This window comes from Podarcis pityusensis, assembly GCF_964106645.2.
Source record: "Podarcis pityusensis genome assembly, chromosome: 3".
NCBI classification, from domain to species: domain Eukaryota; kingdom Metazoa; phylum Chordata; class Lepidosauria; order Squamata; family Lacertidae; genus Podarcis; species Podarcis pityusensis.
The window spans coordinates 100,110,507-100,136,107 of NC_138026.1; the positions used below are offsets into that span (position 1 = coordinate 100,110,507).

The 25,601-nt window shown below is 44.0% G+C and overlaps 1 protein-coding gene across 2 annotated transcripts in view; it reads left to right on the forward strand.

Annotated features, from left to right (window-relative positions):
* Positions 1-19,816, forward strand: part of EML4 (EMAP like 4) — an 89,824-nt gene extending 70,008 nt beyond the window's left edge. For both annotated transcript variants that reach the window (XM_081000500.1, XM_081000501.1), the window contains 6 exons: positions 5,505-5,593; positions 8,250-8,347; positions 14,156-14,243; positions 15,201-15,299; positions 15,728-15,858; positions 16,880-19,816. In XM_081000500.1, coding sequence (XP_080856626.1) covers positions 5,505-5,593; positions 8,250-8,347; positions 14,156-14,243; positions 15,201-15,299; positions 15,728-15,858; positions 16,880-17,350 — 976 coding nt within the window. In that variant the 3' untranslated portion in view covers positions 17,351-19,816. The remainder of the gene's footprint in view (positions 1-5,504; positions 5,594-8,249; positions 8,348-14,155; positions 14,244-15,200; positions 15,300-15,727; positions 15,859-16,879) is intronic.
* The last annotated feature ends 5,785 nt before the right edge of the window (positions 19,817-25,601 follow it).

Sequence of the window (25,601 nt, forward strand, 5' to 3'; positions counted from 1 at the left end):
ATGCAAACATATTTTGGAATAATAAGGAAAACTCCTTAGATCAGATGTTCTCCCAAATAAGAGGACTGTTTTCCATACTCAGTTTTGCTGATACATAAGAAAATTTTGTCTTCTCTGTAGGCTGGAGGAACTGAATACTTGGGAGTGGGTAGGAAGGGCTGTATTGTGATGATCAGCACAGTGATATGCTACAATGCAATCCCATTCAAATTTTGTCAAGAGGGAGCCAATGAACCTTGCAGAAAACAACAATACCTATATATGTTGTCTTTTTACCCTGTTTCAGCCCTCCAGGCATTTACCATGCTTGCTCTGCCTTCAAACTGCCAAACATCCATCAACTGCTTAACAATTGAGTCATCAATTCTACAAGGCCAAGCACAAGAGATTTTTTTTCCCTAGAGAGCTGCGATTCCGTTATTGCTTGGAGAATTATGGAGTGGCTTTTTTTCTTCTTCTTCATTTTCTTCTACCAATCAAAAGTATTAATGTTTAGTTTGCAGCCAAGCCCAACATTTCACAGCCTGCTACAACTTTACTGGGCTAGTTTACCATCTGCTTGCTGCCTACGTTTTCACTTGGAAATGAGAGATCCTCGAGGAATGTATATTTTCCCCAAAGCGAAACCCAGCTGTAGTAATAAAAAGCTCCAACGGAGCTTTGCATGTGAACTGCTGGATTTTCATATACAGGAAATTCATTTCACGGAGTCGTGGTCTGTATAAGCAGACACCTTCCATGCGTGTATCAAGTGAATGAAAGAGCACCAGTCTTCGTTAAAAGTAGGAGCTTTGGGGCATTCATTGTCTCGTATGTGGACAGTGCCAGACATGTAGCCCAAGTTTTGTAAGTTTTAACAGGGCTGACCAGGGGTCTAAGGGATTGTTGGTTTTCTTTTCAAATGAATCTCATGGGGTTACTCTCTTATGCTTCTATCCCACCCACTTCTTTAAAAGGTTTGTGACAGCACGTGCACACACTATTCATAAAAAAAATAGTTTGCAAACAATACTGCCTCAAGTGAACTTAACACCCAAATTCGCTCTCTGCTTGCTTATTACAGGAAAACGTAGCTGCTTCTTTCAGTGTCTTGATTAAAATTAATTATCTGGCAGCTAAGATCATGGGAGCTGTGCTAGAAATTGCACCCATATAACTAGTTAATACTCTGTGCTGTCCTAGGGGTAACATCAAGAGCACAATAGCAGTATAAGCAAAAAAGAAAGAACTCCCCACTTTAAGGCAAAACACCCATAGAGACCCTGGCAACTTCATCTGTGCCCAACAGTCATAATCTAGATTCATGTTAATGCTCCTCCATTAGCGATGCCTATGTATGGAAGGCACTAATCAACATGCTGCATTGATGGGAGCAACATACTCAGTGAATGTCCTCTCTGGCTAGTAACAAAATGCAAACTGATTTATGTGTTTGGGGTAAAGATCACAGGCGTGCTCCCATGTCTGTGCAAACACACATGTGAACGCTTATCCTGCATATGTGTCCACAGGAGTGAACTGCACAGAGGTTATGGTAATGGGCATGGTTACATCAGAAACATCAATTATTTCCTCGCTTACTTTGGTGAATAGGCAAGAACCAACAGGTGCCCATAGAAATGAATACAAAATCTTTATTTGCACACAGTGGCAGTAAAATGGCAAGCTTGGAGCTGTGTGGTGTAGTGGTTAAGAGCGGTAGTCTCGTAATCTGGGGAACCGGGTTCGCGTCTCCGCTCCTCCACATGCAGCTGCTGGGTGACCTTGGGCCAGTCACACTTCTCTGAAGTCTCTCAGCCCCACTCACCTCACAGAGTGTTTGCTGTGGGGGAGGAAGGGAAAGGAGCTTTGAGACTCCTTCAGGTAGTGATAAAGCGGGATATCAAATCCAAACTCTTCTTCGGTAGTGCAGAAATATAAAATAGCGGGATAGATGGATAGGTACCACAAGTTGCACAGAATAACCAAGCCCTGCTGCTCCTTGTGCCCTTGCCTTAGGCATTTGACTGAAGTGCCCAGAGGCAAAGCAGTAGGTTGGCTTCACCCAAACCAGGTTGCTCTGTATTCCTTGAGACTCAAGCAGTGCAGCGATGAACCAGACTCTAAAATTCTGGAGCAGATACTGCAAAATCCAAAGATTTGCACTGGCTGCATTCAGGCCATCAAGATCTCAGCTTAATAAGCCAAGATACGGGCAAGTTTTATGCACCCATATGCAGATACTTTGCATGACCAGTGAAGCAAGCCAGGAAGCCACAGTTAAGCATAGCTACCTATTGCATCTGAACTGGGAAACTAAGATTAATGGCTTCTAAACAAGCTGGAATATGAAGTCATTGTGTAAAAGTTGGCTTCCAGAAATCCTGGTTTGTTTTGAAACTATTCATTTTAATTCACCGTTGGGAATGAAGATATGGTTAACTGGTTCCTGGCTTGTTCACTCGTGTAAAATGAAGAATGAAGCGGTTGTGTGCAGGTGCCTGAAGCTCCTGCACATCTTGACTATCGGAACCAAGCCACTGATTGTGCAAAGTAACACATGCTTCCTATATCAGTGGCTTCTCGTGGACCCACCGATGAGCATGCACAGAGCTCCTTAAACTATAATGGATATGCCATTCCATTCACTGAAGAATGCAGATCTGCACATGCCTGCCTTCCTTTGCTTAGATATGCAAAATTAATGCTTAAAGTCCTGTGGTGTCTGGATTGGCCTGTTCCCTTGCCTCCCCCCAAAAAACTACTTTAAAATCTGTAGCATTAAGTTGTCGTCATCCGTAACAATTTGTAGAATCAGTTTTAGGAAAGGACACCGTTTTCCTCTTCCGGATACCCTTTGCTAGATTCTCTCTTCATTAAGTTCACCTTTTTAAATATTTGCTGCATTATTTAAAGCGAAGAAGAGATCCCAAATAGATGACAAGCTGCATGTATGGTGCTTTTGTGTGCCTTCGATAAAGAATTAGCACCTTCCCTACTTTAGATCTGTCGGGATTTAACACGAATAACAGAAGCAGCAGGCTGAAACATGTCGGTCATCCAGCTGCAGTACAAAATTCGCTGTAGGTGAAACCTACATTTTTGCGTTGCCCCCCGTGATATTATTGAAAGTGGTTTCTGCTGCTGTCCAATGAAAATATTTCAGCCACCTTTTTCCACTGGTTCCATCCATCTTGCACACAGCATATTCACAAGCTGTGGTGGTATGCTGAGCTGCTTCATGTTTTATGTCTTTCATGTGGTCCCTTAACCACAAATTGGGTCCAAGCCATTTGGAATAGGCCATTTTCCAGATATCTGGTTTTCAGACTTGGGAGTGCTTTTTGAAAATAACGAGGGTTGACTTCTTCTTGAGAACTTAACTATGTAGCCTTGCCCGTGATGTGGATTTTAAAATGTCAAGATGAATTTTGTTTTGCTGTCCCATGTTTTTAATTTCGTGCACACTATTTATAGATGGCACTCTGGTAGATTAAGTAAAATGGTCCCAGCTGCCTCTGGCCCAAGAAAAATTTAGCATCCTTGCAGATTTAAGAGCACTGCAGTTACAATGTCCAACCTTTGTGGCCTGCAAACTTAGTGCATCCTAGTGCATGCAAACGGGATGTTAACGATTACTTTTAATTGGTCTCCTTGTTGGCAACCTGTTCATGAGCGGCAGCATACCGGGATACAGTTTTCTTCACACAACAGGTGGTGAAAATCAATCCATATGGATATAAGTTGAGTGCTGTGTTATTCCGTCATAATAACACAGTGCGCCGGTTCTCTGAAACCATACCTTTTTTGTAGGACAAAGCTGTAAAATTAGCCCTTTGCATTATTCCAGAAGCCTATCTTCTTTACGTACCTCTTCTTCTGATGGTCTTAACTAAGGTTTTGCAGAGCTTAGTCACAAAGAGAAGTGTTTCTCCTTTTTTTTCCATTCTTGGGGTGCTCCCCCCCCCCCAGGCATGGTTTCAGACTTGTTACTACTATCATTCAGATATTGCAGGTGGGACTAAGGTGAAATTCGAGCTGCGACTTGCATTGAGCCACTACACATTGCCAGCTTCCACGCTGTCTGCTGCAGTTGAGAGTTTTGTTTGCTCAACTTGAGCATGACAGGCCACTGGCAGGTTGAGTCAATCACATTCCTTCGTGTTCCTTTGGAACTATAATGACTATTCAGTTTTCCATGCATGCTTTAAATGTAACAATGTGTGCTGTAGAATCACAGTTCTATATATTTTATCTTGTGTTCATAGAAGAGATTCCAAGGGTCATCTAGTCCAGGGGTCAGCAAACTTACCACGCTTCAGGCCGGTGTCTCCAGCGCTGATTGCGTGGCGGGCCGGAGGGCAGGGGAGCGTGTGCCCATACATATGCGCACAGGCTATTTCCAGCGCACTTCCGGGTCGGAGAAGCACCGGAAATAGCTTGTGCACATGTGCACGGGCCTCCTCTGACCCGGATGTGCACCGGAAATAATGCTTGCACATTCACACAAGCTATTTCTGGTGCTCCTCCGACCCGGAAGTGGGCAGCCGCACAGCACAGCGCCGGTAAGAGCAGGTGGCTGCAGCGGGCGGTGGGGGTCGCCGCGGGCTAGATAAACAAGTCCCTCAGGCCTTCTCCAGCCCGCGGGCCTTAGTTTGGGGTCCCCTGATCTAGTCCAACCCCCTTCAGTGGATATACAGCAATTGTATACAACCCTTTAATACAAAGTTATTGGGGCAGTTTACGTAAGTAAAAAACAATTAAAAACAGAGTTAGACCTCAAACCATTAAAAAAGAAAACTATTATTTAGTATTATTATTACTTATTGAATTTATATACCACCCTATACCCGAAGGTCCCAGGGCGGTTCACAGAGCAAAATCAAAATATAAAGCCACAAAATGTATAATCAAAATAAAAACAACCCAATAACCCCCCTCCCCAAAATACCCCACATTTTAAAAGAGCACAGGATGTCAGTCACATCAATCAAAGGCCTGGTTAAAAAGGAATGTTTTTGCCTGGCGCCTAAAGGTATATAATGAAGGTGTCAGGTGAACTTCCCTGGGGAGAGCATGCCACAAATGGGAAGCCAATGCAGAGAAGGCCTGTTCTTGTGTTTCTGTCCTCCGGACCTCTTGTATTAACATTAATACAATAGAATGGAACTTTCCACACATCCCCAGAGTTATAAACCAGTTTCAAACACAGAGGCCTAGACTACCTAAGTTTTGTAAAAGTCCCAACTGAACAGAAAGGTCTTCACTTCATGCTGAAAAGACCACAAAGATGGTGGCGGGCAAACCTCCCCGGAAAGACTAAAAATGTGCCATATTCAGAAAAACATAACACAAATATATGCACATACTACACACACACACATATTAGCAAAAAATTTATTTTTCAGCATCGCATGTCTCTGGGAATGTAACGTCAGAGGGATGTGATCATAGCCCATAGAGTCTTAAAAAAAAATTGGTCATAGCTTTTGCTAGAATGTTTCCCTTCTGTTTCTTCTTAACAGGTGGTTCGTTCTAGATGCCGAAACAAGAGATTTGGTTTCAATACATACAGATGGCAATGAGCAGCTTTCGGTGATGCGCTACACAGTAGGTAGGCAAAACTGCACTGAATTTCAGTGTTTGCATCCTTCCAAACACATGTTTAGATTTCTCGTTTAAAAAACAAACAAACAAACAAACAAACAAGGTAACATTACATAGGTCTTAGTATGGCTTTAACACTCATGTCAGATTACGTTCCAGCATTAACAAAGTAGATCATTTGTGAAGCAGGTGCAGAAATGAAGGATTTCACTTGTGTTTTGGCTGCACCTGAATCAACAGTGTTGTTTGCCAGCTTCTCTCCATGAATAGCAGGCTAAATAAAGCATTTCGAGATGTTAATTCAGATGGAAAATATAACCCACCAGGTATATAAGCAATGGCAGGCCTACAAAAATGGGACAATTTGTTATGGAGTTATGATCCAAGCATGTAAAACAGCTGCTGAATGGGTCAACCTCAACAGTACAATAATCTTTGTGTATTGTTAAGTTGTTTATGCCCTTAATATTTTAAGTCTCTGATATAATTTGATGTACTTACCTATTTTCATATTGCTGGGTAATGACTTGGGATGGCTGCAATAATCAATGGCAGCTCCCCCCCCCCCCCTGCAGGAAGCAGCACAGTTCTTATTAGTTGCCATTTCCTGCTTTTTGCAAAATATTTTAGGGGGAAGGAGAATCAATGGAAGTTTTTCCTCTGCTGCTTTCATGCCAGGTGCCCCATTGATTTGCCAGGCATGTAGGCCATTTGTTTTGAGCCGGATCCTGGATAGCTCATTCATGTCCTCAGGTGGGGCCCTGCTAATACTGAGGGCAGCGTTCGAAACTCCCATTGTTCTAGGCGCATTTGGAGACAGGGAATTTCATTAGCATGTGCAGTTTCAGATCTCTTGGCGCACTACTGCGCCTAAGATTTCAGATTAAAACTGCAGAGTAGAAGGAATGGAGGACCTTTTTCTGCCTCCCCACTTCCAGCTACTCTCTGAAGACTGGGAAAGAGACCCTCTTAGGAATATTAGGGGCGCAGGCAGGGGAAGGACTAGACCATGTGAAAAATGAACATAATATTTTAGCTGCAGTTCATTCATTTTCAGCTTTGTATTATTGTTATAAGAAAAGTACGCCTAGACACTCTATTGGAGCACCCATAACCTAGGCTTAAGGTGCCATTTAGCTCCTAGCTTTCTAACTTTCTAACACTGACTGAGAGTAGCCTGCACAGGAGGTCTTTCATGCTGTAGCGGAAACTAGGAGTTCCTCGTCTGAAAAGGAACTTTTTTCTGTGTCATAGTGCGCCAAGCATAGAGGCTACATTTGCGAGGAGAGGTATACTGGAGCTCCATCAGATGCAGCTCTGCATGCTGTAAGATTTTGGCTGAGATTCTCTGTGGGAGGCAGTCAACATACAGTCTCTTCTTTTCCCCCTGAGCCTGTCAAATTGTCACTTTACACGGACAGCTCTTCCATTCCTGCTGTGTGAATCAGCTTACTTGGAAATCATTATCATTTGCAGACACTTCAGAGGACTCTTTGTCATATTCCAAGCCCATAGCATGGCTAATTGTGTTTTAAATTAAGGCGTTCAGATGGACAAATATTTTCACAATCAAGTACTGAGTTCTCAGTTAGCACAGGTGCTTCTTGAGCTGAATGCAAAGTGTGAAAAAATGCCTGCATTCTGCAGGAACACCCATCTATGCTAGTCTTACTCCAAATAGCCTTTCTGCATGTTTAGAGTTTTTATGCATTGAATAATTTTTAAAAAAAAACTTCAGTAAATCAGTATTCCACCTTTCCAAAGTTTTTTGAGACTGCTTACAAAAATCAGCACAAACCTTCCACAGAGCCTTAAACAACACCTGAGCAACATAACAGGAGGTTTTTTAAATAAAAAAAAGAAAAGAAAAGGATGGGAGCCCAGATTTCTATTGGCTAACCAGGCTTAAATTAGCAGGGAATGGTCAGAAAACCTCTGCTTTGGAGAGGCAGACTCACACGTGGACTGCAATGACTCTTGGTTTGCCACAAGACACACACTCAGTAGCTTTGCCAGCCAATCCTGATTCTGGTGCATTTGCCTACCACGTACATACTTTTAATTGAATGCTAAAAAGCAAAACCAAAACCTGATTCTTTCATAGTTTTTTGCACTATGGCCAGATTGTGGTTCCTGAAAGTAGGTGGGGGCAGGGAACAAATGTGGGTTGATGGAACGAGGAATGCTGAAAACTGGGTGCCTCCATCTGAATTTGTCCACTTCTACCCAGCCTCCAGAAATGGCTTTCAGGAGTTGCAGGGGAAGGAATTGGGAAAATTGCTATCTGCAATCTTCCTTCTCCTCGCAGTTTTCTGGGGCCAATTCGGTAATGGATTATGAGAGGCTATCCTGTACAGCAGGGATAGGAAATGCGTGGTCCTCCAGATGTTATCGGACTCCCAACTCCAATCAGCCTCAGCAAATGTGGCTGGTTGTGAGGGGATGATGAGGCTTGGGTCTCCGACAACATCTGGTTTCCCATCCCTGCTGTTTGCATCATGTGTTGTTTTCAGTCCTCCTTCATCGCCAACAGCGAGGCCACCACATGAGCTCTGGATGATGTTATACAGGGAGGGAGTTGTTCAGCACATCTGGAATATGTTTGGTATGCCAGTCGGCAGTGGATATCACAACATACAGTCTGTTTCTGATTTTCATTGCAGATGGCACCTTACTTGCAGTGGGATCCCACGATAACTTCATTTACCTCTACACAGTGACAGAAAATGGAAGGAAGTACAGTAGATATGGAAAGTGCACTGTAAGTTCCTATGCAGGATGAATTGGTAACAGTAAAAGGATTTTGCATGCAACATAATGGCAACCAGTGTGGAATTTTTCACATATTGATCAGGAACCCTAATAATGCCTTTAAAAACTGTGGTGGGGTAGCATGTATCTCTAGAGCAGTCATGGCTAACCTGCAACACATGGGCCCCCATAATAGTTTCTTCTGCCCCCACAAAAAAACCCAAATTGTCACTTAGACAAATTCCATTTTATTTTATTTTATTTTATTTTTTAAGTCTGACTGCTCCCATAAGTGCTCACTGTGGTACTGTGATGCCAAAAGGGTTTTTTGTGAGTCACAATCCACACCCCACACAATTTCAACAGGCAGGGAGCAAACAGCCCTCACACTACCTGGTAAATGTCAACAAAGTTTGTAGGAGGAACTGATGTTGTGCACCCACATCCAAAACCATAACATGATCCATTGCAGCACGCTAACTTCAGGATTCGTGTTGGTTTTTAAAAGGCAATGAAAAATTGGGGTCTTCCCATCCGCTCTTTCCCTTCATACGTTGCTACAGAAGGTAGCAATTCAGCTGTGCTCATTTTAAAAAGCGGGAAGCATGTGGTTTGGGTCAGTGGCACGGGTCCTTCCCTCCCATGCAATATGGGCTCTTTTAAGTGCATTAACTGTTATGAACATGGGTGTCAGAGATTACAGTTAACTCTGGATCAGTGACTACCAGTTACAAAGATGGAATGCCATGTGAATTTTAAGGGAAGGAGTGTCACTCAAGGATAGGAAAGCTTTATAAGACAGCGCAAGACTTTGATCCATCTAGCTCAGTTTTGTCTGCAGTGACTGCAAGCAGCTCTCCAGGGTCTTGGACAAGGTCTTACCTGGCCCTGTCTGTACATGCAGGAGACTGAACCTGCAGCATTCTGCATGCAAAGCTTTAGCACTGAGCTGCAGCCTCTCCCCTGAGATTCTGAAGAGCCTTAGTTAGTCAGAGTAAGGAATACCAAATTGCTTTCTTCAGCGATGCAAGGCAGCATGCATATGGTTCCAATCTGTGTCGTCTCCCGTCCGTGCACTAAGTAGACGCAGATCTGCTTAGCTTCGGCAAGGTTCCTGCACCATGTGCCTTCAGACCATCCTCTGGGACCAGGGCTCCAGCTTGTCAAAAAGGCAGGCTTCCACTAAGTTACACAGGAAATGCACATAACCTTTTCACTCACGCTGCTTTCAATGGTTGATGCGGACTTTTATCGCACAGCATTTATCCTCTTGTTCCAGCGCGTGAGGATTGTGTATCTGTAGAATCTATTGCCCCCTTGTGGGGAATTTCTAATTTAACATAATTATTTGTGAAAAGAACCGATGGTTGTTAAACATTCAAACGATGCATCGCAGGCGCATCTGTTACAGAATTCCAAGTTTTCTTTCCCCTGGTTGTTTGGTTGATTTTTGGTCATTTTTAATCCTATGTTACCCTTGCAGTGCTGTATTAGGTGTACTTATGTAGATGCTATTTCCAAGAGAAACAAGAGTCAAAACTGGTAGGCTGACACTAGATCACAGTGACATTGTTTAGGACATCAAGAAAGGTCATAAAATAGCAGGTCACACTGGCACCTCTGGCGACAACCACTTTGACATGGTGGGAACTAGAAGGGGTGGCTGGTGTGTGTCAGGAATTGGCGCTCATTCACTGCCAGACTACTTTGGTTGTTATTTTTCCTCCATGGTCCCAGCCTCCAAATGCTACAGCTCCCATCGGCCCTAATATGCATGGCCATTGGCCAACGATCATGGGAGTTGTAGTTTGGCAACATCTGGCGAGCTAAAGATTCCCAGCACCTGACTAAAAAGAAAGCCAGAGAAGGATGCCAGTGGACTTATCAAACAGATGCCCGGCATTTCTTGACAGTCTTTCATACAAAAGTCTCCACCACTGATCCTGCTTTAGGGTTGCCGTTGTTTAAATACTTGCTAATCCTTTCCCAAGCCTTGTCCCTTCTGTGACCCCTTTCCCCAGTATCTGCCTTGAATTCCTTCCCAGCCTGGTCTCTACGGCTGCTGCCCCCTCTTGCCTTTCTGCCCTGTTATTGTTGCAGCCAAAACATACCTCCCAGACTCTGAGCCTTCTGATGTCGCTCACATGTGCTGTGGCCTGCCTGAGGCTGCAAACACAGCAAAATTATCAAGTAGCTGGCCAGTGGCCCATATTCAGCTTCGCTGGCTGAGTGTTGTGCAGACTTGCTTTAGATACGGGATACTCTTGTTTTGCCTAACTCCTTACACATAATCAGCTGCTCTTGTGCAGGCAATCCTCTTCAGGGGCCCTTGTTCCAACACATGGAATCAGGGCCAAGCTTCGCCACACGGTGTCACAGGTGGGGCGATCTGTGCACCTCGGAAAAGGGCTGCAGCCCAGTGGCAGAACGCATGCTTTGCATGCAAGGAGGTCCTGAATTTAGGTACCCTGGCATCTCCAGGTAGGGGCTGGGAGAGACACCTTTCTGAAACCTTGGGGAGCCACTTCTAGTCAGTGTGGGCAGTGCTGAGATAGATGGACCAAAGGTCTGACTTGCTAAAGGCAGCTTCCCATGTTCTATGCTTTGGACAATCATTCAGACAAACAGTCCAATGGTGCCAGTTCATAAAAAAGGTGTGCATTATGTTCTTCCTGGTTTAAATGAATTAAAAGGCTCCCGGAATTTCAGTTTCCATTATTTCACTTGCTAGTTCTGAGAGTGTTTTCTTGTTCAGAGGGATTGTTTTGGGTGCATATTTTGAATATTGAATCATGGTAAAATTGCCTCAGCTTAGCTCATCCCTGCTTTGGTTCCAAACACTGATCAGAATAGGTTTGGTCTGTGTGTTTAGGGCTCTTTTGTGTGCCTCGTGTTTGGGTACCAACCAGCTCAACATACCCACCGCCCAGGAGAAGGAAATGCAAAATGCAATGCACTGTGCTATCTCCCTTGAAGATGGGGCATTGGAGTGGAAGTTTGAAGATTTCTGTGTTTTGAACCGAAAGGAGTCCGGAAAATATGTACTTCAATGTGATATCTCCCTTGCAATCTCGGATATCTAAATGAAAACTGGCGTGCTTATTCAGAATAAAATTTTGCATTCCATGTTCAAACCTGAGGTCAGCCCATACAGATGTTGTCCAGATGGCAGGGAGGACGTCAGGGCTCTCTAACACTGCGCCATACTTACAGTAGTACATAATTCATATTTCTAGCACCAGAAGGAGACATGGCCTTAGTGCATTAAACTGTATCTTCTGTGTAGAAGGACAGCATTGTATCCATACACTGCCTTCAGATATTACCTTCACGTTGTGTGCAGCACGCATTTGTGCGCAGATCCATATGTCCTATGTCCTTGTACTATGTAACAAGATGACACCGTATCCCTGTGGTTGCTTCAGAAACTTGGTATTAGCAAAGTCTTTACATTGTGGAGTCCTAATTATTTTGTGTTTGATGAAATGGCTTCATTCTGTTTAGAGTCTGTATGGATGGTTTTATTGTTCTTAAGAGTTTGTGCTTTGGCGTTACTGTGTGCTGTCAATGGCTTTATACCATGAAGTGGTCTCTAAATAGGTATGATAATACAATATATGCAGAGTGAGAGGCATGTTCTGGAATTTTTATGGGCATGCGAAGGTTCAAAGTGTGGAGGGGGCAGGACTGCATGCACAATTCCTGCGCCAGCATTCTTGCATGTGCTACGTACCTCTGCTTGTCCCCATCCTTCACGCAGTAAGAAAGGACTTCAGAGTGCTTCTGCTCATATATACAGTGGTACCTCGGCTTACATATGCTTCAGGTTACATGCGCTTCAGGTTACAGACTCCGCTAACCGAGAAATAGTGCTTCAGGTTAATAACTTTGCTTCAGGATGAGAACAGAAATTGTGCTCTGGCGGCGTGGCAGCAGCAGGAGGCCCCATTAGCTAAAGTGGGGCTTCAGGTTAAGAACAGTTTCAGGTTAAGAACGGACCTCCGGAATGAATTAAGTACTTAACCTGAGGTACCACTGTACTTGAATGTGAGTAAGCTTGTCTGGCCGTTCAACATAAATGACTCTAACAACTCTTAACTCCTAACATTTTCTCTCTCTCTCTCTCTCTCTCTCTCTCTCCTTGTCGTATCCAAGAAGACTGTCGTTAGCGATGAGAAAGGGAGCTTCCCTGTTCACTCACTCAGTTTTACTAGCCAAAGGTGCCAGGAGTGATTACTCTCACTATGTGAACAGTAGATCAGAAGCGAAGTGTAATATGTCTCTCACTGTGGTCGCTGCCGAGGGGAGGTTTTTTCCTTTTGAACGGAATGCAAAACTCTGCTATTTCAACTATTGAAGCAATGTGGTGTCCAGACCTCTCCCATCGCAGTTGCTGGCTCAAAGGGATTTTCCGACTCCAGAGCGCCCCTTCCCAATTGGCCCCCCCACCCACCCATTCTCTGCCTCCCCTCGGAATGTTTACAGCTGCCAAATGTCTGGCAGGATGTAGTAAATGGTGGTCCTAACTCTCTCCCCGCACCTCCCCCCATGTCAGTTCTAGCTTCCAGCATCTTAAAGATTCGGGATGAGGAAAAGGAGCCGGGGAAGGGAGAGAAAGAGAGAGCTTTTGCTTTTTAACCCTGGTGCATGTCTTCCAAACCACTTGAGGACATTTTTAAAAGCTAGTTCAAATAAACCAGTTGCTTATTTCCCCCCTCTACCTGACAGATCTTCCTGCATTTTGAATCACATGAGGAAATCTTGGTTGTGAACCAGCCTATACGTAGATGAATCTCACAGCAACAATTTCCACTTGAACTGCAGCTGGAGTAATTGCAGAAATGGCTGCTGCAATGTGTAAATGGCTGCTGAGATGTGTAACACCAGACCATGGATTGGCATAATGTGGATGAACCCTGTGTTTCCCTTCTTGCTCCCTATTTAGTAGTAAATTATAATCTGTCGTTGCATGAGAACCAGGCAAATTATGTTTTGCTGAAATGTTAACCTGCTGGCAAATTACGATTTGATACTGGTGGAATCTACACTCATATAAAAAAAACCCACTGTGAAAATGCTTTTTTAAAAAAAGTTTTGAAATATATATTGAATTCGCCATAGCTCACCATCGCCATCTAGTGTAATATTTGTATATTGCACTTTACAACACACTTAAAACGTTTTATTTGCATCTGTATAGCTGAGTCCGCTGAGTCAGAAGTAAGAAGGGCAATCAGAGATGCAGGAGGACAAGGAGGGACAGCCTAAGCACATGGCTAAACCATGGTCTGAACCTACTTATAGCTACTTATAGCAGGTCATGGGGAGACTTCAAAGCAGCAAAAGCTAAACCTGCTGTAGACGAAAGGTGCTGTTCTTTCTCTCACCATTTGCCAGATACAAATTTAGCTTCACACACTTCAAACAGTCCTTTGTTACATTGCATTCCTGCATATCTTCTAGCATCCCATCAGCTTGCTTTTGTTGAAGATTTGGTGAAATTTTAACACAGCATAAAATCCAATTATCTATAATAACCAGGCAGAAGAACTTAAGCATTTGTATCTGTGGAGTGCAATCAGAAGGCCCTATGAAGTTCAATTCATGGGCTTCTACGTGCATTCCATCAAAATGAATGGGTTCTCTGAAGCGATAGAACTTGGTAAATTACTCCTACAGTCAGTCGTGACATTTTGTTTCTATGAACTTATCAAAAGGGGATTAAACAGCGAAGCAGGCGGAAATACTTCTTTCTGCTGATCGGAATTTTGATAGCTTGCTTGTTTTCTCTTTTTGTGTGTGTTTGTGTGTGTTTTAGGGACATTCCAGCTATATTACGCACCTTGACTGGTCCCCAGAAAATAAGTATATAATGTCAAACTCGGGAGACTATGAAATACTATACTGTGAGTACAAAGCTGTAATTACCTCCAGCCTACAGGAGTGCCTGAACATTCATAATGGGAGGCAGTGGGGCGGGAAGGTGGGGGGGGGATCTGATGCAAGTCAAGCTGTTGGTGCAAAACGCTTGCTGACAGGGGATACTGGCGTGACCTTCTGTAACCTGACCTTCTGATATTATTCAGAGCTGCTTCTTGCTAACAGAGCTTCCAAATATAGCTTACATCTCTGCAGGGACATCAATCAGTTTAACAGTTTATAGGGGAGAGTGGTGCTGGTGTGTGATGTGTCACGAAGCAGGTTTTCGGCTTCAAAAACAACACACACCCTTGCCTCATTAGAGCCCTGTGTCACTTACTGGTGCAGACACCTGCTGGCATTTTAAAACTTCACTTTAGCAATGGAATAATGCTACTTGGCATTTATTTAGCATTCTTTCCTTAGAACGCCACGTGCTTCGTGGCCCTTCGGCCTGCCCAAAGGCAGGACACCGGCAGAGTGTAGCAGCTTGCTGGGTCTCCATTAACCTCCTGCGTTTCCAAAAATGGGGTGAAGTTGAATACTTGGGGACCCTGGTACTTGGCTGGTAGCTGCATGTAGCTTTGTATACATTCTCTCCCTAATATTTGGTATAGCCCTGCTGGTAAGCCAGTGTTTATATATCCATGTGAGAAAGACAGGCTTGCCTTAGGCCAGGTGTGGGAGACTTGTGGCCTTGCAGATGTTGCTGAACTCCCCCAACCAGCACAGCCAGTGGTTTCCGGGACAGGAGTCGTACTCCAGCAGCATCAAGAGACCCATGAGTTCTCAGTTCATACCCTTAAAGCTATAAAAATGCTAGAAGATGCAGTTGGATGCTTGTTCAAAGAAAGAAAGAAAAAGCAACACCCTTAATGTCAGAAACAGCTAAAACAAATGCCGCTTATGTGATTCCAATAAGGGTTGTGCATTTTTTTTTGAAGGGGACATTCCAGCCGGCTGCAAACTAATGAGGAATCGTTCTGAGTGTAAGGATATCGATTGGACGACGTACACTTGTGTACTGGGATTTCAGGTGTTTGGTGAGTAGCAAAGAAGACCCTTCTTGCATTTTAAATCAGGGGTGCTCCGGAAAGCTAAGCTAAGTGTTAACTGTGGAGCACTTTCTTAGCTCTACTATTTAAGCAAGGATGCAGCTTTTCAACAGAGGCTAATGTTGCAAAAAAGAAGTGTCTGTGTGAAGAAAATGGCCTCTCCCACCCTCTTTTTCAAGAAGCTGCTTCCGAAATTGGTAGTGGAAGGGGTAGGTTGCTCGACTTTTTCTTTGCACACAGTGATTTAGGCCATTTTCCCCACCCTTCAGCCACTTTCCCTTGCAGGATTCCATTCTGTGCACCATCTAAACAGTGCCTCTTTCTCCAGAACTGCCTTGCTCACTCATGTGACTAATCAGCAAAGATTTCTTCAAGCAGGTGACAACCCTAATTTGTTGGCTTTCCTCTATTTGAAGGAGTGTGGCCTGAAGGATCAGACGGGACAGACATAAATGCTCTTATCAGGTCCCACAACAGGAAGGTGATCGCAGTTGCTGATGACTTTTGTAAAGTCCATCTATTTCAGTATCCCTGCTCCAAGGCAAAGGTATGTCTAGATGACACATTTTTAGGGGCAAGGGTGATACATGCATGTGTGGAACCATGTGTGTGCTCATACTGGAGTGGTAGTAAACTTATTCCAGTATCACATCTAAAGGCTCACCAACTCCCCCTGCTCCCTTCCTCCCCACTCATAAAAATATTCTCTTGCTCCCAGGGTCATTGGTGCAAGTGGACTTTAGCCCCCCAACCCAGTTTTTGTTTGGGATGCAAGCTGTTTTTGCTGGGGGTGGGGAAGAGAGCTATTTGGCTTCATGGGAGAGGTGGGGGAGGGGATTGTTTCAACATTGCTTCCCCAAATCACTGGTTTAGAGTGTCCAGGGGAAATAATACAGTGTGATTAAGTCTAGACCTGTCGTCCAAAATGAAAAATCCCCCTTGCCTCTCAACCCACGTCCCCCTGGAGCTCAGAGTATTAACTTTGTCGGCCTTACTTTGCATTTTTTTAAAAAATGCAGCATTTTGGGGGTACGTAAGTCCACAGACTCCTGCCAACCTAGCAGTTTGAAAGCACGTCAAAAGCGCAAGTAGATAAATAGGTACCGCTCCGGCGGGAAGTTAAACAGCGTTTCCGTGTGCTGCTCTGGTTCGCCAGAAGCGGCTTTGTCATGCTGGCCACATGACCTGGAAGCTGTCTGCAGACAAACGCTGGCTCCCTCGGCCTATAGAGTGAGATGAGCGCACAACCCCAGAGTCGGTCACGACTGGACCTAATGGTCAGGGGTGCCTTTACCTTTACCTAAGTCCACAGACTCAGGAATCTAAGGAGTCCAGCTTGAGATGCCTTGTTAACAGCACTGTCCAACTCAAGACTATGAAAATCTCCCCTGAGTCACCCCTACTTTCCTCCTAAATTGGGACATTCTTAGATTGGCCTTGTAAGAAGCATATTTTTGTTCCTGGGTATATTCACAGTGTTGAAATGCTGGCATGAAACTGCTATTCCAATTGGTCTTCTGATCCTCATCAAGTAGCACAGACTGTCATTTCCTGGTTTGTTTCAACAGGCACCAAGTCATAAATACAGCGCCCACAGCAGCCACGTGACTAACGTCAGCTTCACTCACAACGATAGCCACTTGATTTCAACTGGAGGCAAAGACATGAGTATCATCCAATGGAGACTTGTGGAGAAAGTAACTCTGCCACACAACGACATCACGGTAGATATGGGCACGGCCAAAGTGCCCGCTAGTGCCAGCGAAAGCTTTGTGCAGCCGAGTACCCCCGTTCCCCTCGCTCAGCCGTTGGACGGAATGGCAGCCAACGAAAATGCAACGGACGGTTCCCCGACGTCCTCGGAGAGTAATCTGGAGCAGACTGTGGAAGCCAATGAAGAGCAGAGCGAGGAGCAAAGTGAGGGGAGCAGTCTGGATCCAGGAGAGCCAAATGGTGAAGAACCATCCAACGAAACAAGCGAGGAGCAGAGCGAATCCACTATTACGGAAGACCAGCAGGAAACCTCTCCGTTGTCTTAACAACTGCAAGTTCAAGATGGTCTTTTTAGAAGAAGAAAAAATTCCCCTCAGTGTGCATACTTTTGTAAAAGGGAGTAGGGTTCAAGAAGGGGAGAGGGAAGGGGAAGCATCTCCAGTCTAGGAGCAACCCAAGTTGTTGGGTTTCAGTTGACGACCTTTAGTCCGATCTTCTGTTTTCATTGCATGGAACTATTGTAAGGACCCGTCTTGGCAGTTCCGTTCAAGAGCTGGTCAGGATAGTAGGATGTAAACATAGATTAAATGTAATTCTGAAATTGCCGTTGGAAAGAGGCATGGTGCAAATGGCCTGGGGCTAGAGGAGAAGGGGGAATTAGCTCCAGCTGTATGCCGAGGGGCGGAGGGAAGCCTCCTGTGAAATAACTTTTTAACACCAACCAGAAGGACTAAGTCATACCTTCTGCATAATGCAACCCGGGTGCAGCAAAGCCAATAAAACGGCAAGCTCTTGATGGGAGCTCTTCCTTCTTTTTTTATATTAAAAAGAGAGGAAGAAGCGAAGAGGACAACACGATCGCGCATCATGCCCTCTGCCTTCTTTGTTAACACCTATGCAATTTTCTAACACTACTAATTCCTCCTAGCCACCTGGGTGCTGCTAGCTAACTCTAAGGCAACTCATGTTAATGAACACTTCTCCTTCCCCGACAATGGATTTTAAGTTGGGTCTTTTAAGACAACCACCTTCACGTAGTTTTTCTAATTGACAGGCACCGTAGGACATCTTTTCCAGGGAGCTACTTGCCTAGACATATTGAAACTCAAGAACACCTACTGTGACCTTGATGTGAACTGACTTGATTGCATGATGACACAAGTTCAGATTCTCAAGTTAAACTTGGCCTTCAGACGATACAGCTCATTCTCTCGCGAAGAGGCTCAATGTTAGAGGAATATCATTGTTATGAAATCTGGTGCTTGGGATTAACATAACAAATCAATTGCTTACAAAAACCGTCATAATCAGAAAAATTCAAATGGGGTTTTTTACAGCCTCCTTTTTTAATTGCTCTAATGTAAATGTCACATTAACTTGGATTATGTAGGATATTTTTGGATTTTTTCTCTTCTGCGTGCTACAGTTTTTTTGTGCTTGTTTTATTCCTCTTGCCCAGTTGCTGTAAATCTTGCAGCTCTGAGACGGCTGGACCCTGGCCAGTTATGGGATACCATGGCATTTTATTATGCATTTGGAAAAGTACCATTTAAAAAAACAAAAAAACAAAAAAATCCTGTCGGCTAAGTTTTTCTTAATTACCTAGAGTTTCCTACATTTAAAAAAAAAGTTTTCTGGAAAAAAAATCCTAGTTGTTTTATGTTTTGATTTAATAGGATCTTCTTTTTTATTGTGCTGATATCTTAGAGTTTAGTTTTTAGAATTGTTTTTAGAAACTTTGGATGAGTTTGTTAAGTCTTAAGTGTGCAAGCGTTTACGTGATTGTGCCATTCCAAAGTGCATCGGAACTGTCATTCCCTTCTAGTATCTTCTCAGGAGTAATTACTGCAGATCAGGTATCTATTCATCATTGGTAACATTGAGAACTCAAATGAACTCCCAAAGGACACTTGTATGTATGCATATACATATATAGATAGATATATCTCCTCTTTGTTTACATCCATTCCGGAAAACCTCAAAATAATTCTCTTCAAACGGGAGAGAAGCGTGGATTCCAAGCAACCCATTTATCTGTTCGTTTTATTTTAAAACTGTGCTGTTAAATAGTAATGGTGTTGGAGAACTCTTGTGTGTGATTAGCTGCTTTGCCAAATAATGTCAGTGGGCAAGGCAGACGATTGCAGATGGTTGTGTCAAGGTGTAATGCACAGATGGAGAACCTGGGCTGCTCCAGCTGTTTCTTGGACTTTCCCATCAGCTCCAGCCAACATGGCCAATAGCCAGGGATGATGGGAATTGTAGTTCAACCATGTGTGAATGGCCACAGGTTTCCCATCCTAGTGTAATGGATTCCTTTAAAAGGAATACACTTATGGTGAAAAAGTACTATGTAGTAATGTTTTTTTCAAAGCTTATTGGACGCATAACTCTTTTTCATCCTCGGTGAATACCATGAAACAATGCATTTCATTTTGAAAATATCTATTACCTGGGGGTTGCCATGTAAAATGAGAGAGTTAACGTGATTTTTTTTTCTCATGCTGTAGTCTAAAGGAGGGTTGTTGTTTTTCTATTATGCAAAAAAAAAAAAAAAAAGCCTTACAGCTTTCTATTGCTGGCAACTACTGTTTAATGGATAATTTAATCTGTGATAATGGATGGAAATGGGTGGGATTATGTTAACTGTAGATGTTCTAGGGGGAAATTGTGAATGAAATATGATTTAAAGAGTGTCATGTGAAGATGTTTGAGCCATTTCTATCATGCATTCCTGTCTCATGGCAGAAAAAAAATTGAAGATTTAAAAAATAATAAAAGAATCAAAATAACGTGGTACTTTTTTCTCTTTGGGGCTGCACCTTGCACGTGTTTTTAAGTACCCACCTTCTGCTCACCTGAAATGTTGGTTCCAGTTTAGGTGGGCTAGCTGTGCAACCATTGCACAGAGAGAGCGTTCATCCTTTTATCCCCATACTAATTCACAGGCATCAGGAGAAGAAGTGCAAGTCTTCCACAGACTCTTCTTTGGAATGGCCAAAGTGAATGTTAGTGGTATGGAATCACTGCTCTGTGTAGATTGCTGTAGGTGGAGAGGCATTTTTGGGATAGCTTCACCCAAGCAACCAGCTTTTAACTCTGGAGCAAGCCAGAAGGAATGTCAAAAAAGGGACTAGGAAACAATTGGCTGGGGTGTGCCCAATAAATTTTGCATGTAAAACCCTTTTTCAGAGCAACCGTATAAGGTTACATCTTAAGACAACTTTTTGAAAAGAAGACATTATTGTGCATAGTTTTCACCTCATTTGGTGTGGTTGTTTTGTTTTATTTGAATCGAGTTGTGTGTTTTTTAACATTAGGAGCAATATATCAGTGATTTATCTAATTGGCTTGTTCAGAATTGTTGCCCAATGGAGCCCAGTTTCACTAAAATTAGTATGACATGAGCTTTTAGAACTAGGTAGCATTCCTACTGCATTTGTTCTAGAGCAGGGATGGGGGATTTTGTGTACTCATCTCACCCAAAGGTGCTTTTGGACTCCAGTTCCCATGAGCCACAACCAGCCTGGTCTTTCAGTGGCGACTTAGTTGTGTTGGACTAGACCCAAGGTCCATGTAGTTCCGCCAGATGCTTGTGGAATTTCAGATTCATCTGGAAATGGCCACTTCTTGGCATTTTGGTAAGGGGATGTTTACAGGCTCTTGAACATGGAAGCCCCATCCCTTGCGATTATAACTTAATGTACCAAAAGATACGATTGCATCTGCTTTTTTTTACAACAAAGTGCTTTGAAAACAATGGCTTCTTGGCATTGGAGGAGTTAACAGCTGAATGGAAAACAGAATTTAATTGCTTGATGTTTGCTCGTTCACATTCCAAGCGAGATTGAGGAGACTTCATTGTTTCAGTCTTTTATTTGTGACAGATGTTTTGCTTGGGCTTTAATCATTAAAGAATGGGGAAGCTGCAGAACGGATTATGGCATTCTGAAGAATAAGCGCTTTCCACGATCCAATCTACTTTTTATATGGGGGAAAGGCAAGCATTTGCTCACAGATAAGGGGTTCCCGGGGTCCTTTATCTCAGGCACTCTGGCCAAGTTCATTGCTAAGCTGCACCCATCCTTGGTGCTGATGTTCTCCTTCCACTCAACTGTGTTCGTTTGCACAAACACTGCAGAATGCCATTCATATGTCCCTAGAATGGACCGGGCAATAGCCTTCAATTGTTTAATCTGGTGTATACTTCCACTGTATCTGGAGGTTTTACTAAGTTCTATTGCAATAGAAGAGTGGAAAAGTGGGGAGGGGGGGCAAGAAGAGAGCTGCATTTAGGAACAGACAGGAAATGAGTGTTGGGGTTTAAGGAAGAATGTGTTTCACCACCTGTTGCTCTAACATAATGATGACAACAGGGACCCATAAAGGTGAAACAATAGATGAAAGAGAAGCTTGTGTTACTCAAGGTGGGAGATGATCAAGACATGAACTAGAGCAGGCATAGGCAAACTTGGCCCTCCAGATGTTTTGAGACTACAATTCCCATCATACCTAGCCGCTGGTCCTGTTAGCTAGGGATGATGGGAGTTGTAGTCCCAAAACATCTGGAGGTCCGAGTTTGCTTATGCCTGAACTAGAGACAGAACCAGCTGAGCCATTTGGCAAAATAATTGCATCAGGCAGTGGGGGGGGGCAGTTATTGTTTCCTGGGACCCCAGTCAGGTATCTCGTCTGCCACCACCTCTCTCGCTTCCCTTGCTCCTAACATTTTGCTGCTGCCTTAGCATGCCTCCATTTTCTCTCTGGGGAAGGGAAGGGGGCCTTTAAAAATGGTTAAGCGGTTTGAAAAGCGAGTGTCTAACCACCTTGGAAAATTGCGGGTGGTGCAGGCACTCTCCCCAGCCACTTCCCCCAGAATGCCTCTCTCTGAGGATTGACTCTCTTTTTCTCAGAGCAAGGCCGGAGAGGAAGGAGAGGCATGTTTTTGCCACATCAGCAGCAGAAGCAAAACTTAAAAAGGGATGTGAGAGAGAGTGAGGAAGGGCAGCTGTCCCTCTCGCCTCAGGTGGTGCCTTGTCTCAGGCCCTGACTGGAATTTTTGCCTAATTGCCAGAAGAAAAGTAGTGGGTGGGTGTGTTTGAGATGCTGCAAAGGGAGAAGCAACTTCATCTTGGTTAGTGCTCAGCTTTCAGACTTCAGTTCTCTGAAACTGTAAACAACGAACAGTTGGGTTTTATTTACATAATGCGGCAACAAAGGAACATGAAGTGCTTTTCATTCCACTTGGTTGGAGAACTCCATTTCCAGTACACACACTCTCCATTTTGGAGTCTCTGTCGGTTGCAGCAAGAACACTTGCTGAGATAAGTTTGGAACAAGATCAGCTTTGCGGCTTCTGCAGACTCTCTTCCTGGTTTCCAGCAGCAGTATTTTAAATACTCTCAATATGCCAATTTCTAAAGAAAATGAAATTTTCAGAAAATTTGCTGTTTCTGTCTGTTATTTTCTCACTAAGTGCAAAAAAAGGAGAATACTGCCAAGTTTTTCATCAATGACTAATAATGTTAGTGGTCTCAGGAGAAGCCTGTCTGTAGACAGCATGGTGCCCTAGGAATTACCTTCAGCTTTCCCACATATATCCCTTGTCTTCTATCATTTTATGGGTCAGAAAAACTCCAAAAACAAAGTGAGCCGTGTGGACACAATGTTTGTGAAGTGGCATAACATACAGGCTGAGTCCCATACAGTTTGACTTCTGTGGGGAAACCACACCTCTTGAACAACGTATGAATGTGGAGATGCTGCTGCGATAGTACCTCATGAATGCAGAAATACTACTACTAGTAACAGTAGTATTAGCTGTCCTTCATCATGAGATCCCAGGGCAAGTTTAAACAATTTTTAGCAATACAATATTTAAAACGTACAACAATTGAGAATAGGGTGGGTCCTATAATATATATCTCGGATAAAATGCCAGGGAAACAAAAGTATGTTTTCAGCATCTGATGAAAGCTACATAATGAAGATGGCAGACACACCTCTGTGGAGAGGGACACTTAGGAGCTGCCTCAGAGTATGCTCTTTCCTTGGTTGCCATCACACACAGATCCTGCAAACGTCTGAAGATGGTGGAGCTTTCAAGGGGTCTGCCTCTGTCAATCTTAACACGTGAGGGGGTCTGTAGGCAAGGAGTCAAGTCGCTGAGGTATTTGGGCCCTGAGTCCTTTAGAACCTTAAACACAAACACAAGCACCTTGAATAGGGCACAGGTACAAACTGGCAAGTGATGCAGCTCTTCCCAGCCAGTAATCTGGCCAGCTCATTTTGGACTAGTTGAAGTTGAGTCCTCTTCAAAGGCAGCCCCACATTGCAATAAATCCAGTCTGGAAGCAGAGTGGTTGGTAGGTTAACTTGGCCATTAGGTATGTGTTTCCTGCATATTTCAGGAAGTGGGAAGAAATAGTGGGTGGCCATTTTGTGGTTCCTCTAAGCACCACTGTTCTCGGCTCTTAGAAGAGGTAACTTGTTCACTGCCCTTTCCGAGGCTCGTGCATGGACCAAATGAAATAATCTTTTGTTTACCAACTATATCAGTAGTGAACTCTGGTGCTGAGATGTGAGGGCTAAAGGCCATGTAGCCGCCCTCAAGCTTATGGAGTCCCTGGTGTGCCTGGAGAAGACTTGTTGATGGTGTGATCTGACTCGGGAACAACACAACCTTCCCCGAATTGCTTCAGTCCACCTTGTAATGTGGGGTTCACCCACAGCTGATACCCAATCATTAGTATTTCACCAACGTAAAATACGTCAAATGCCCTCTCCCTTCTCTTCCTACAGCAAGATGTGCTCTGTACACAGCACTACAGGGTGGGCTCCCTGCGCTTAGAATATTCCATCAGTTCAGAAAGAAGCTTCTCCAGAGTGATTGGGAAGACCTGTAGAGCTTGATAACTTACAGGCCTGCTTTTAACTCTTAGCAGGACTCAACCACAAGGGAAAGAGGATTTTGCCTTCTTCAAAGGACAACATCCAGCCCCATCCAGAACATGCAGCTAGCAGATCTTCTGGGCACAAAAACCCCAGCACCACCACCCACAAAAGGTGCCTGTCTTCCCAGGGTTTAAACTCTGCTTATTGGCCCTCATCCACTGCATAAAGGTGCTGTTCCAGGGCTTGTACAGCCTATCCTAATTCAGATGTTATGGGGAAGTATGAGCTGCATGTCAGCATGCTGATGGCTCTGTGCTCCAAAACTCCTAAGGCCAAACCTGGGCTAAACACAGATAGGCGTGAATCTAGATAATCCAGTGCCATCCAGGAACACTTACATTTGCTCCTCCATAACTCTTCCCCCTAAAAGCAGTATTGGTGGTAGGTGGCTTGCACACAATAATATAGACCACAGCTATATACATATTTATTTATTTTATATCCGGCTATAGAGAGCTTGTAGAGAAAATTCATCTGCAATGCCCCATAACCTATAGTCCTTTTATGAAGATAGGGGTTGTTTTCTTTATTGCTCTGCAATTTTGCACAATTCTGAACAGGAGACAAGCTTGGACTATGCTCTACTACCCATACTTCATATGCACATGTTTTCATTACAGATTTTCCATGCCAGGTCTTGTCCTGAAATTCATATTTTACTACATATAATAAATATGAGAATGAAAATCAGATGCTCGGTGCGATTGCTGCAGGTTTTTTGATCGACTCGGCGTTGGCGTTTCATAACTCCGCATTGATTTGTTGTTCGCTGCGCCTACAACTTGCCTGGCGCTGGAGGCCTATAATTCCCCACCCGAAGAGAGGATGTTTGGGAGAGCTACCATTTGCCATATTGATTCCATATGATGAACATAACAAAATGGTCTCTTCAGAGTCTGCTCACTGGCAGTATTAGTGAATTCAGATTTCATCAGCCTTCTCCTTTGACTTTACTAAGTCATGGACAGAGAGGTGGGAAGAAGATGGATCTTGATTTAAAGGAGTGAAAGAAATGCCAGCTCCCAAATCATTAATCGGTGAACAATAATACTAAAGGCAGCAACTGTTCTTTTGAATAAGGGCAAATGCAAGCTGCAGTTAAATCCAGCAAGTCTAGGCGTATTCAGGCATTACACTTGCAAGTAAGTGCAACACAAGTTCTGGGCTTGAACATGTGAGCTCTGCCATCCCAGCAGTTGGTCCCTTACCTTTCCTGCCCCGACCTGGCCACAGTGATCCATGCGACGGTCACCTCCAGGCTTGACTACTGTAATTCGCTCTATGGCTGCCCTTGAAGCTGTCCCAGAAACTCCAGCGGGTGCAGAATGCTGCAGCAAGGCTCCTCACGGGGTCTCTGCCATGGGAGCATATTCACCCAGTGCTTTTCAAGCTGCACTGGCTCCCGGTGGAGTACAGAGTCAGATTTAAGGTGCTGCTTTTGACCTTTAAAGCCCTTCATGGCTTAGGACCCTCGTACCTACGGGACCGCCTCTTCCGGTATGCCCCACGGAGAGCCTCAAGGTTCATAAATAGCAACACCCTAGTGGTCCCGGGCCCTAAGGAAGTTAGATTAGCTTCAACCAGAGCCAGGGCCTTTTCAACACTGGCGCCTGGTGGAACGCT